This window comes from Scomber scombrus, chromosome 4 (assembly GCF_963691925.1).
Source record: "Scomber scombrus chromosome 4, fScoSco1.1, whole genome shotgun sequence".
NCBI classification, from domain to species: domain Eukaryota; kingdom Metazoa; phylum Chordata; class Actinopteri; order Scombriformes; family Scombridae; genus Scomber; species Scomber scombrus.
The window spans coordinates 7018579-7033410 of NC_084973.1; the positions used below are offsets into that span (position 1 = coordinate 7018579).

General features: G+C 38.6%; 1 protein-coding gene across 2 annotated transcripts in view; it reads right to left on the reverse strand.

Annotated features, from left to right (window-relative positions):
- Positions 1-522: 522 nt before the first annotated feature.
- Positions 523-14832, reverse strand: part of arvcfb (ARVCF delta catenin family member b) — a 132635-nt gene continuing 118325 nt past the window's right edge. The window contains exons 11-17 of one of the 2 annotated variants that reach the window (XM_062417388.1): positions 14509-14701; positions 13176-13287; positions 12726-12813; positions 11423-11476; positions 9033-9124; positions 6783-6895; positions 523-3684 (exon numbers count right to left, since the gene is read on the reverse strand). In XM_062417388.1, coding sequence (XP_062273372.1) covers positions 6794-6895; positions 9033-9124; positions 11423-11476; positions 12726-12813; positions 13176-13287; positions 14509-14701 — 641 coding nt within the window. In that variant the 3' untranslated portion in view covers positions 523-3684; positions 6783-6793. The remainder of the gene's footprint in view (positions 3685-6782; positions 6896-9032; positions 9125-11422; positions 11477-12725; positions 12814-13175; positions 13288-14508; positions 14702-14832) is intronic. The other variant, XM_062417387.1, reaches the window with a different exon arrangement.

Genomic DNA, 14832 nt, shown 5'->3' on the forward strand with positions numbered 1-14832 from the left:
GTAAAGGCTGTGCTTCAAACCTGACACCTGTACAGGTTCTTGCTGCTGGAGCTCACTCAACTCCCACAATGGCTCCAGTGTGGCGGACCAACACAAGAACAACGAAGGATTGTGTAAACTACATATAATTGCACTGTAGGTACAAACATTGACACTGATATTCAACATTTTAAAGTGTCAGTTCACCCAAACTATGAAAAGGCACAATTTCTCACTTCTAGTGGTATCTAGGCATGTAGATACCGTTGGTTTACTTTGTAGAGGTTTTAAGATTTCTGCCTCCATCCCAATAGTTTACTCTCGAGAATCCACATTCAACACTTCCATTGCAAACTCTTCACTGTAAGGTTTGTGATTTTCTTTCAAAGCTGTGAGCACCATAAGTGAAATTAAACTTTTGCAAATAAGGTGAACTGCCCCTTTAAAGTTGCATTGTAGCGTCTAATGAACATTACCATGACTTTAGATCATGAGTCTTGCTAGATATTTATAACATAATATTAAATAAGGCACAGAGTCAAGTAACAAGTTTCTTTCCAGGCATGGTTTATTGAAAACACACCAAATTTATACTCTACAAACCAGTATTTTTCCGTTATGTTTAACAAGCGTAATATTTGCCTCTGGGTATTAGTAAAATTAACATAATACATTCTGTCACTGTGGCATCGCTTCTGCTCGCTACGAAAGCATTAACAACTTTACTCCTCTAGGAAATCAAAACCCATTTTTGAATGACTATCTTTTTTAAAAGTTTATAATACAATGTAATACAAGGCAGAAACCCACCAACAGTCTTAACTACTTGGGGTTGAGGGAAGGTGGGCGGGGAAGGGGAGGGTGTAGGTGAATGAATGAGTGAGTTGAGTGGATGTAAAAAGGGAGAGAGGTTGACACAGAAGGAGAGGGGACGAGGTGAACAGACGGGATGGAGAGATGACAGTTGAAGGGGAGGAATAAAGTTATATAAAACACACTTATCTTTATCTACCATGGAAAAGGTTAAGGCACATGATAGGTACAAACACATCTGCTACTGAGTAGTACAGTTACTTTATTTTGACTGTCTTTAATCAGTTATATCTACAGGTAGGTTCGTTTAATTGGATGCGTGTCCGTGTCCTGCATTTACTCTACAGCACAGTTTGCTTGGCTCTTCAGTTTGTAAATGTACAATGTGCCGTACATCCACAAAACTAAAAAAACCCTTTTTTTTTTTTGAATGCTTGTAAATACAAATCCAGATCCTTTGGTTGTGGTACTGCAAAGCGCAGTCAGGAATAGACAGTCATGTGGTTATTTGTCGCGAGGGTTCAGTATTGTCCAATGAAAGCACACACTTCTGAGGATACACAAAAGGGATGCTGGGTATTATTATAACTTTTTAACCTCTGGAATTAAAATTTATACAGTTACGTTTTTTTTTTGTAGTTTATTGATTTTTACCACAACGTACATCTTTGTAAACACTGTGTAAAATATGCAAGCTTTATAAAGTCACGTCACAAAGAAAAATCAGACTTCAATGCAGGCACATGCCGTTCACCTAGATGACGCATGAGTGATACCAATTTGAATTGGATTTCCGTCTCCTCATCGAGCTGATTCAGGAGACCGACTGAGACCAGGAAAGGTAACTGCACACATTACCACTGAATTTTCGTGTGCGTTTTCACCAAGCAAGAGAAAAATGGCAATATGATTCTATATCTCTCTGCTTTCCTATATCTCTTCTGCTCGCCCCCAAAACATTGTAAAAATATATACTATATGATCATACTTGTTGTTTTGTTTTTGTACAGTGTGATGCAACTCTTTTGATTCTTCCTTGAACCACATCACATCCACTCGTCCCACCCGCACTCTCATCCTGCACGTGAATGGATTAGTTAATATCCAAATGACACCACAAAAAAACTGGCACTTGGAAAGAATATAATATGAACATTTGTACAGTTTTTTCTTCATGCTCATGATAGGATATTTCTCTTTAAGATGCACCAGTGAAGGAGGGTTCAGGGTCGTCTGTAGCTCGGTCTGAATGGAGTGGAAAGATAAATGAAGGGACTTTTATTAACATCGTCATCTCTTCTCTATCCCATTACCTCTGTCTCATCCCTCTGACCCCTCCCCAATCTCTATTTGGAGGATGCAGGGGCTGTGGGACAACATGTATCCATCGCCTTTAGAAAGAACACTGCAGATAACCTTTTTTTCCAGTAACCTTTTTTTTTTGACAATACAAAATATAAATAGGTGATCATCGGCGTAACTTGACAATATTTGACATACATTTAAGTTACGTGGTTATTTCTTGCTTACAAACATGGTGAGCCTTTATCAAATGAGATGTGCTTTCCAAACAATGTGATATTAATATACAACTAAGAAGTTGGATAATTTTTTGTTTTTGTTTTTTTCTTCCTTCATTTTTTCCATTTTTTTCTCCTTTTGACCCTAATATACACTTATATAAAACCCAACAAAAATAAAAAAAATGCTTTTAGATCTATCCTTTCAACAAGAGAACAATCTTCTGCCTCTCTTTTTCTCAAAAACACAAATCATTTATAAACAAAATGCCTTGCATCCTCTTTAATACACATCATTGACAAAGAGCAACCAACCAGGCACCGCGTCGCTACGCAACCGGAGTGGTTACACATGTAACCACGGCTCTGTGAGCAGAGTCAACATGCCCCTTGGCTCATACAGCAGTATGTTGACCATGATGAAACACAAAATTTTCTATTTTTAACTTACTTTTTGCAAAGCAGTGTGAACAGAAAATGTTACTCCATCAGATGAACACACTGTCACTTTCCTTTCTCCTGATCACAACTTGCAGACTCCTCGCTTTGTAAAATGGATAGCAATCACCTTTTAACCACTTTTGATTTCAAAGCATCTCAGTGCAGTTTTTTTTTTTTTTTTTTTTTAACACAGTGAACCAAATGGATTGTAAGTTCATGAGAGCATACTGCTGGGAGTGTGTGTTTATCCACTATGCTACAGCTCTTCTCTTTTCTTCTCTTCTCTTCTCTTCTCATCACTTCACTTCTCTTCTCAGGCTCGGTCTCTCCACTTTTACTTTCCTTTTCCCGTTTCCATCGCGCCAAACTAAAAAACCAACATTCAGTGACCTTCAAACACACCAATTCAAACCTGTTCACATCAAAAATACCAAAGCTTGACAACAAACTGAAAGTAACTCAAACTCAAACAAAAACCCACAGAATTTGAATCCAGATGTGAAAACTGAAAAAAAGTCTCCTTTCTTCTGTCGCAGGTTTCCTTCCATCACACGTTCCTTTTTCCTTTCACTTCCTCTGTCCTTCGTACGTTCTTTTCTCCACCAAAACCGGCCTCTGTCCGTTTCTTGTCACCGGTAGAGCTCAACAAGAGTCAACACTGTAAAATTCACATGGTGTCCAGTGGGAATGTAGATATGAGAAAGTAGTGGGAGTAGTCACTTTTTATTCTTTTTTTAATGTTTTTTTTTTCTTTTTTTCTGAAAAGCATGAGAGTGCTGGCTGCTGCTGGGTAGTCGCTGTTGTGAGTATTTTTTTAAAATCCTCTTTTCTGTACAAAGTCCAACTCCAAAGATGAGCTCCATGTGAAATGGCAGTGGTGATATGAGAGATCCTCCTCTAGCTGGGGTGTTGCACTGTTGTAATATTAAGCCTGCAGTGTGCGGACGACAGAAACACATTATTACACAAACCATCTACTCAGTGTGAAATAACAATAAATGAAGAGTTTCAGTAAATGCCACACCATCACAAACTGTGACTTAATGGAAGTTTTACATTTTGGGAAATGCACTTTATTGCTTTCTTGCTGAGAGAAGATCAATAGCGTTCTCATTTCTGTACGCTAACTATAAAGCCTGTACACATTTAGCTTAGCTTAGCATAAAGGACAAGTACCAGAACATTACTTAACATGAAAAACACAATTTGTTGTTTTTACATTTAGTTTTTTTTTAGGAAAATCTAACGAGGTATAACATGTTAATTAGAAAAGCTTAAAAAAGTGCTGGTAGCCATTTTCTTTTGTACAGGGTTAGGGTTAGGGTTAGGGTTGAGCTAAGCTAACGTTCGTTGTTTTCCATGTTTCTGGTCTTATTGCTGTATTAAGGGAACAGTGTGGCTTTACCCTCATATTAAGCGTAAAGACAATGTTTCATTTAGCTCTCAGCAGATATTCCTTTTAATACTTTATGGTGGTTTAAAGGATAAGGCTGGTGTTATTCTGCACTTTTGTTTTTGTCAACAAATCAAATGAAAAGACTAAAACCAACAATTAGTGCATCCATCAATACATTCTGACTGCCTTTCCCTGTCTTAACTCTCAGCCCCAAGCTCATTTTCTACTACTGAAAACATAAACAGTTCACAAATACTTATTTTTTATTTAATTTCAGGAGCGGATGAACACACCTTTGGTAGTAAGTGGACTTCTATGGTACAGAAGAAGGAGATATATCTGGCTTTGGCTACACACAAAATGTTTGTTAGTAGGATAATTTTCTTTTTGGTCTTTTCATGGAATTTGTTGAGAATACAAAAAATATAGAATATCAGCACCCTTTAAAAACTTCTTCCACTTTTTTGCCATAATTTTTCCATCCATTGATGTGAATTTGAAATGAAACTCCAGTTTTGTTTTGACATCAGACAGCAAGATAATCAGATGGCATTATCACAGTACACTTGACAGATCACAACAAATGCTTTGATTATGTCAGCTCACATGGAAAATAGAGGCAAGAGACAGAAAAACAGATGTTTAATGTGCTTGATGAAATCTAAGCTGTGCCAAGTGAGGTGAAAATCACTTACCTGATGGCTCACTCTTACCATTACCTGTAGCTTTTTATTGCCAACTAAAGTGGCAACATTATGAAATACCACAAATCATACCACTTTATCTCTCAAGAATCACCCTGTGATGTTTCTTATCATAATGCAATGGGTGCAGATGAGAGATATGATACATGGCTAATAACTAAGATGGCTGGAATAAGAAGATGATGATGAGGAGGAGGAAGACAGCAAGTTCTAACAAGAGGCTTCTGGACAGCAGTGAGGAGGGGGCAGGAAGAGATAAAAATGCTGCTGATAGAATAATGAAGCTCACCCAGATCAGCCTGCAGTCATATAATTGGCTATGATGGGGTTTAGTCTATCATAATGGCACCTAACAGTCACCATGAGAACAAAATATACACAAATTTGGGGAAATTATTGTTAATATATAGATCTTTTCCTTGTAACCTTCAGCAGTTCAGCTGTTCTTTAATGCAGAGGGATGTAATAAAATAATATTTCTAGTTAAGAAAATGTTTGACAGAAAGACATTTTAGTGGCTATAGTTGTATTTCTATTCACTGAGACTGATAAAATACTTTCTGTTTAAATACATGTCATTATCCTTTCTAGAAACGACATTTTAGGAAGTCTCTTAACCACAAAGAGAGGCTGAATTCCAATTTTCTGTGACTTGCATGAGAATACAGCCATCTACGTTATGTAAGAAACTACTTAGTACATCATTAATGTCATGAATTTAAATAAGGTAATATTCAAATCAACTACTTCAGACTTTATAATGCATGTAAACACAATTCACACATATGATGTATGAGATTATAATGTGTGAATGTGTGTCTGAGCACATTATATGCATTGGTTCCCATCTTTAATTTATCAGCTGACATGAATTATTTACCTTTCTTCAATTTAAACAATGGCGTGTACGATGAATGTAGTGTCTCTGTCTCTCCGTGTGTGTTTGTGTGCATGTGTGCATTTATTTTTATTTTTCCCCACTGCTTTTCATTAAGGGATAACTGAGTCCCAGAAGGATCCATCTGGAGAGCAGACAAATGATTCCCCTTTATCATTTGCCACCAATTTCAGCAAAGGCTGTCAGGGGAAGCAGTGAGTAAAACTAGGCATACATTTCAATCAGACAGGTGGTGCTGAATTGTAAACAGGGACCCAAGCATATCTACTTTATACATGTATGATAGAGCGGAGGAGTCACAATATTTTTTTATTTTTATTTTTTACAACAGGGTGTTGATCACCCTGAGTGGCAAAACTGAAATGTTGCAGTTGCAAAATAATTATAGTATTTAGTAAAGCAGTGTTAGAAAATTAATCAACATACAACACAAGACATATTTTAATAAAATCCATCCTGGGATTTTATTTCTTCTTCTTATGATTTTATTTATCATATAAAGTTTCAAACTTCCATGGCGCTCAGTCCTACTGTGGTCTCTTTCAAATATTTGCTTAAAGACCTGACCACCCCCTATTAGGTTATTGGCAAGTTATTACGTTATCTGCTGTATAACATTGAAAACTTTATTATTACGTTACTGGCTGCTACACCCCCTGTTTACTTTCCTGGTATATGCTAAGCTAAGCTAACTAACGCCTGGCTGTAGCTTCATATTTATCATAGACAGAGAGTGGTATCAATCTTCTCATCAAACTCTTGGTAAGATATCTGATGAAATCCATGAAAAATCTTGAATGTTTAAACCTTTAAGATAAAATTTCAATTGAACTGCAAGTGAACAGAGTAAATGTCTGTGTAAGGAACAAGATGAGATGTCAAGCAGACTGTTCTGATGCAGGGTGATAGCAGGACTACATGATACAGTGTTAGGGTAAGAGGGAAACAGGTGGAAAGGATGAACAGAAAGGATGCTACTATCCAATACAAAGGTGAAGGTTGTTATTTCTGTGCTTTTATTTCAGACCTACCATGCATGCATTTAGACCCAGGAGTCAACAGGCTGGGGCTTAACATCACAAGCGTCCACCAGACTGACCGTAGGCCTGTTACTCCTGATATAGTGTTTCCTATTTGTGTCATTCTGTGGCCACAGGAGGACGGGTTAAAGAAAAAAACACAGCAAAACATAAAGAGGTCAATACATTTCACAAATAGGCTCACACGCGCACACATATACGGTACGGTACACATGCATCCAGGATCATAGAAGCCAGTGTTAGTTCCCTGCCTTAAGGAAGCTTGGAAGGAAGTCAGAGTGATTACAAAACAGCATACCAAAACATGCAAATGAGAGAGGGAGAGAAACGTTTCAACAGCCAAGTTGCATTCAAAGCGGGCAACACCTCTGGGAAGTACACGGCAGACTTAGAAGACAGCTTTGGAGTAACGCTGGAAAACCTGTAGACTCTGAAGACAAACATGGCTGTTTGCTGTGATTACTCCTGTCTGTGGCTTAGGAGCTCGTAAAAGAATCTGCCCTTTGGAAATGTCACAGTGTAACGCCAGCTCCAACTGGTTTAGTACTTAAACCTAAATATGATGAGGCATAAGTGTCCACAAATCAAAAAATGAATGGAAGCTATTTAAAGGTGCAGTACTTCTTAAAATATACCCTTCCTTTTCAGCTGTGGGTATAAGGACAATCTTAAATTTCCATTTTCATCACCATCAGTTGGAAAATTCAACAATTGAAATAAAAAATGTACTTTACGTAAGCTGAAAATCTTGGTTTTGTTGACATCTAGTGGTTTAAAGTCTCCCCTTACTGCAGTGACGTAGAAGTGTACCCCATGGTGTGTCAGTACACCATGACTTCACTGTTGACTGTGGGCACAGGTGCAACTAAGTACACTTCTGCACCACACTTGAAACTCATCCAAGGGCAGTAAACCACTACTTTTCATCCTGGTATCACAGTAATTTACCTTTTCAACCAAACAATTCATTGTAGCAGCACATTTAAGATTAGTGAAACTTTGAAAGGAAATTAAATTCTGAAAATCAATTGGAGGTTGATTGACATCAGCTGCCATGTCTGTTGCATTGACAATAAACTGGTGTAAGAACAGCATAATTTTAATTTTAAACTTTAAAGCAAGACCATGTTACTTTTAAAAGAAGGAATAACACATTCTTTCTCTCATAAATGAAAAGTTGATTTGATAAGCATAAAAAAAACATCATAGCTTAATTCAACACATCCAGGGGTCCCTGCTGTATAGCTTTACTTGATGTTGTGTGACCAGTAGCTTATGATGGTTGATCTTAGCCAATGTTAGCAAGCTTTTGATCGACAATGCTGTGACTGACTATGCTATGAATAAACTACATTCAAGTTTTACAATTATCTTGAAGCTGGCATCTGCTTGCATGAATAATGTCTGGACTGTATCATGAGTAACTGCCTACAATAGGCAAACTAATGTGTTGTTCTGATCCTGATAAGGAGCCAAACACCACATTAAGTGGACTATTAACTGCTCCAGACTAAATATCCCCCCTGACTTTGCCTGAGAAAGATGTTCAAGAGTTAGTTTAAACCTGTACTGGGAAGCAGATGTATGACTGTACACCTAAAGAGACATATGCTAAACTGACTTTAATGACCTATTTGTAGCATTCATTTGACAATCCCACAGGGTGAATCCACTTATCTAGCACTAAAGTAGATCAAAAATAAAGTAGAAAGAGTACTTCAGAGTCATTTGACACATGTCACACATCCTCGGAAGCCATTATCCTGTGACTCCTCTTTGAGGCTGGATTGCCAATCAGCTCACTAATAAACAAACTTTGGCGGCAGAGTGAAACGCAGTATAATCAGCAGACAGCCACTTGATAATGCAGCAGTTTGTTCATTGCCAAGGCAAGGGTCGTCTCCACGAGGAGCCGTTCTTGGCGGTTCTTTTAATCAGTCTCAGATTAATTACTTTACAGACGCCAAAAGCTTCGACTCAATTAACTGGTGGCTCACAGATCTGAGGCTCTCCACAGAGTAGAGCTGCGGCGGGAAACATTAACAGAGAATGACAACTTCCAGCCTCTTTAAAGAATCGATAGGATTAAGAGCCCTTAATGAGGACCACCACAGAAAACATAGAGAGGGAGAGAGAGCAGGACACAGAGGGAGAGGACATGTGATAATATTTCAATGAGACATCATCATTTCATCTTCTATGCCCCAATCCCTGAGGAGTTCAGAAGAGGTCTGCCCATACCTTTAATGGCTCCCGTTCTGTCAGGTCCACTGAGCTGTCAGCTGTCTTGTATTTGCACTCTTTGTCCCTCTGGTCAATGGTGGAGTAACCATCTAATGAGGTCAGAGAACAGCGGTCAGCTTTATCATCGATTAAAAAAACACAGTGACAAATGATTCATGGTGTTTGATTGTGCTTCTTTAAACTTCCTGGTACTTATGTTGTTTACCACCACAGTAGGTCCAAACAAACTAGATGAAGTGTTTGCAAGTGGTATTTGACCTCATAAGTACCTTTGAGGATGTACTTACATACACTCAGAAATTCCATTTTAACTGGACAGAAATTCTCAGTTTAACTGATACTTGGTCTTATATTTAGGACTTAAAATAGACACATATGATCAACTTTTTAAAACTAGGTCATGTCTCCTATCTCTGCTTATATTTACGAGACCTCCAGGGGTGTCTAACCTGTTAGAAGTTGCCAGGCGGTCAGGCAGATAATTGGGGAAGCTTCACGACAATGAGCTTTTGAAAACATTTAGTGATTTATGATGCCCTGTTACAACCACCAGTTTCTACAGTAATAAATCAAACTTCACTCCTACAGCACCTCGGCTAATGTGTACGACTCAAGGGTCCTAAAAGTTTCATTTTTAGAACACAATCATGTTCCCCTGGAGGTCCACTGCTCAATGACGTATCCATTTTCCAAGACTGGATGACATAAATGATTTTCACACCTGTGTAGGGTAATGAGTTATTAGGAGGTGTAGTTAGAAGGAGATTAGTACTGACTTAGATAATCTATGGCAATGGTTTCCAACTTTTCTGTCTGAGATGCCCCTAAAGCTCTGTCAGATATACTTAAGTATTTGTTCATCAGCACTTGTCTGTTCCTGTCATGTTCCAAATGTGTTCATTTTAACTGATTTTACACTGGATATTATTTAAAACTATTCATTATCTGAAAAATGGATATTGTTACCATATTTATACAATTGAACTGTTGGTTTGGTTTATCCATAACTTTAAGCTACAAATTCCATTTCTTTTTGCTATTTATTTTAACAGATACTTAAGCTGTTTCACAATTTATCCAATACTTCAAAGTAACTATTTCAACTTTCTACCCATTCTTTTTAGCTAACTATTGGCGAACCATTTATCCAACACCTTTAGCAATCTCTTTCAACTGTAATATCCATTACATTTAGCCATCTAGCTCTCAATCTCTAGCTGTCTAACATCAAATCTTAATATACATTTTCTCAAATTAGCTGAGATACTCCACTATCTTTCCTCGTACACCCTGGCAACTGCAGAAATATCCCCTGGGGTACAAGTACCTCTGGTGGTAAATCATTATTTTATTATGTTCATGCATTTACTTTTTTATGCCACACAAGTGGGTAATTGATAACTTACAGCCCGCTATGCAAATTGGAAAACAGAGAGATTGAAGCTCTTTATTAGTTTTTCAGCATCATATATTTGCATATAAAGTGGGTAACAGTTACTTTTGCTATTTGCCTACAAACATAAGGCCTTATGTTTGTAAGCTCTGATCCTTGTCTCATACTCCACACTGCAGCTGTCAGGAAAACTACAACACATCATCATGATTTTTACTTTGCGGCTCTGAATGTCGTAAAACAGCGACATCAAACTCTGTTAGCTTAGCGTATTCCTTCTCTTTTGCTGAAAGTCAGTGTAGGAAGCCTCTAAAAATAATAAATCTTAGTCTAAGGTAGGATTATTTGTAGCAGCTTCACTTTCAGCACAATACCTAAAATGGATTCTGAGAGACTTGATAAATCCTGCCCTACAGGCTTGGAGGAAAACCAGCTTGATATAGGGTTTCTTTGGATAGGAGGGAGAAAAACACCTCTTTAATAGCAGCTTCTTCAGGACACAAAATCCTATCCTATCTGTCACCCACAAGACTCACAAAATTCTTCATTTCATGAATGCAATGACTGTCAAAGTTGTAGTTGTGCATTTCAAACAACAGCATGAATATTTACTTTGAAGGAGGTCCAGCAGAGGAAATGTGCTGTATGATATATTAAGCGTGTCCTTATTGTACGGTAAGTAGGGAACCACCCACATCTTTTAGTGTTGAGCTTCTAATGAAGGCCCAGCTTTGTACAAACATCTTGTCAAGAGAGGGGTCTTGCATACAGCATCAAAGAGAGTCATATCTGAAGCTCAGTCCAAAGCCATCATACCAAGATCAGAGTGTTCAGCGGTTTGAATTTGCAGAAGAAAAAAAAAACATCTTGGCAACGGTTAAAGAACTAGTAGAAGAGATGTCGAATCAAAGAGGACACGATTGGACACTGGAGAGAGATTAGAGGAGAGCTAGCTCATCTTTGGCTAAGGACGATCATGCAGTCTGGCTCTTACCTGGACCCAGCTCATCCATAGGTATCATATCACCACTGCCACATTTCCTGGTGCCTGAAAAGCATTCATATGCCATTTGTACAAAAGCGGCACACACACAAACTTGAGTCATTGAGCCAATACGCTGCTGCTTTTCAGGGTAATGGTTCTCGGCCAGTGATTGAGTGATGCAAACTGAGAGTGGGCAGGCATGAGCGCCGTGATTCATGTGCATGTATGGACGCAAAAAAAAAAAAGAGGGGGGCACGAGGCCATAAATCAGGACATTAAATTGCTGCTATGCTATTGACTCCTCTGTCAAAGAGATGTTTGTTGTTGGGCCAATGTACTGCACAAGTCCCCCTTCTACCTCCACAGATACTGCTGCTGTTGTAGAAAACCTCAATCCCTATTTCTTTGATTGAAGATTCAGCTAAATACACTTATTTAAGGCTGAGTTTTTATTATCCCTGACATCGATTTAAAATCTGTGATGAATTTAAATTTTAAAGCAGCATCTAAAAATACTTTCATTCCAATGTGACTTGCTCTGAGATTTTGGTTCAACAGCAGCAGTACGCTGTTCAAAGATCAGTCTCCCTTTGTATGTGCTGTTTCTTTGACCCCTTCGTATGTGGTTATTGCAACATATAACACACCATAGCTTCACCACGCAGGAGATGAGAGTAGTAATGTGGCAAGCATGGTGCTTCTATATAGCCATGAGGAGTAACACGCGTGTCCTCAGCCAAGTGAACACACACTGACATACACATATAAACTGAACCAGACGCTGTTTTCAAGTATATTTTAGTATTTTGTTTAAACCTGCTTGGAGGACTATATGGTTGGGATATTTTAATGGCATAATTTTAACAGTGAATTAACAGCTTGTACACTTTATGCCATAACTTGTAGTTTTTCTAGCTGAACTTTCTTGTGCTTCTTGGAGGGATACGTTTTAGGGTTATTTTTTCATATTTTTTCCTCATTGTTAACAAATCCCACAATGAATTGATCCCACAGAGTCTGTCAAGAAGGACTAAAGCTTTCCTGGTTTTGATCTCTTCAGGGGATTTGTTCACAATAACAACAACAAAGAATATCACCATGCCTCAAGGCACTGGACCCCTGTATGCTGTTTGTTCCTGAATGTTTGTTAGGTGTGACATTCTCCACTGAATTAAATAATAGTGACATTTAATTGGTCCTCACTTTGCCAATGACCCCTGTGGTACACCACACTCTCATCTAATCCCTCCCACTGGGTCCTCTAAACAGGCGAAAACAGCAACAATCACAAGCAAAACGAACGTTGACTGACCTTGGTTCTTCTCCATCAGGGGTAGAGTGGTGTCGTCGTAGCCAGGCTTGCCGTTCTTGGTTGCTTTAGGGGTTGTGGTCACTGTGGGCTGTGAGAAGAGACAGGGCGAGCAGCACGTGAACAAAGCGCCACAAAACACAACCAGAGACAAACAGAATTCCCCTTAATGCCTTATAGGATTATAAAGTTAGTGATTCTCATCATTCTACAGCCTAACTCACAGTACACATATTCAGAACTTATGTGTAATTTAATTCTATTGAGATTTATATCTAATTATTTTTCACCTTGATGACTGGCAACAAATGCCACTGAACACAACTCCCACGGTGGGTTTCTTATTGATGTCAGAGGGATTCTTTTTAACATTTTTAAATACAAAATTGTCAAAAAATGACCATATATAAAATATATTGCAATAGCTTCAAGAGCTGGACTTCTGTTCTGTACCTGGAAGTGGCTTTTGTTCCAGCCGTCCTTTGTCAAGGCGTTCCTCAGCTCTTTATAACTCCACACCGTCTGCAGCACGTGGGATGCTGCCTTTGTTTCTCGAGCTGATTGGCTGAGAGGGGCACAAGAAGGAGGAAATATGAAGAAATAACTGGAGCAATTAAAGTCACAAACCTCATCTAACTCACTAACAGTGACGACTGGGTGTACTGGCACGTCGCTGCAGCAATCAATCTCTTCATTCAAAGACATTGAGTCCCCTGAGTGGCTCCAGGGTCTAGTTTTTAATTCATAGCCACACGAGTGCACATTTCTTTTCATTAGCTACCTCTGAGCCACCAGTATTAATTACATGTGGGTGGGGGCCTCACTTCAAAGAAGTCTAATCTCAGGGGTAGGGGGGGTGAGAGGAAATATAGCTATTTGGTCTATGAATGAAGTGTGTATATTCACTCACTATATATTCACTCTCAAAAAGTGCTCTTGATCTTAAATTAAAAGTGTGATGCAGACACACTTCATTTCAGAAAGTTGTGGTGAAATAAGACACCTCTTGAAATATCTGCCTTAATATCAGTTATTTTTCATTTTCAGGCAGTGGAGTAGAACTTGAGCATTAGAGGAGCAACTGCTCCCTTACTTGTGTAAGGACCAACTTCAGAGGCATGACTATTCCCCCTCCCCCTCCAACACTGTCTAACAAAATGTCCTCCAGTTCTAAAAGCCTGCTAATTAATGTGTGGTGGGTACTGGTATGTGTGTGGGCTCAGCCTTGTTAGAGTATAGTATTGTGATAGTCAAGCTTAGGCCATTAGAGACGCATTATAATATCCTCCATGAATACTAATATAAAGGATCGTGATGCAAATTGCATTCAAGGTCATTCTGTAATTATTACATGTATAATATCTCCATGGTATACACACACTTCTGGCACGGTTTTACATAAATATGAACATATAGTTTCCGTTTGGCTCACTATCTTTGACCTACAGTATTAAGACTGATGATAAAAACACATGAGCATAGAGCAGTAGCCTACAATGTAGTTGACACAGTGAATATCAAGCAAACCAAATAGTCTTTAGGCACCTTATTTTGTGATAACAAGACAAACAGTTCTGTAGTTGTTGAGTGTATTATTGTGTCTGTGAGTTAAAAGCAGCCTAGTGCAAAATAATAGCACCAATAAATGTACAACCATGATGTAATTCAACGAAGACGAAGTGTGCTGGTTTACGTACACAACCTAGAAACAGCTGCATCTTATTTGTTGCAAAGCACCATTAATTGCGTTCATGTTAGAGTAAATAATGTATAAATGATGCCTTACCTGGTCCTGTTGATGGCGACCAGCTTCTCGATGGCCTGGGCCTGGATGAGGGAGCGGGCGTTTTCAGAGCTGTCTGTGACAATCTCATGGATGGTGTTGAGGATGGCGACCACAGTGTCCTCCTCCAGGTTCTTGGCTGGCCGCTGCTGGCCGCTGGGAAGGTTACTGACCAAGTCCCGCATAGCGTAACTTCCTACAAATTCAAAAAAGTTGAAGAATTTTTCATTTTTCACATTATACTGATAATAGTGCTGCTTGAATACTACAATTTTATTTGACATTTTAGCAAAATACCTCTAGAGACCCTGATGAAAATGCCTTAAG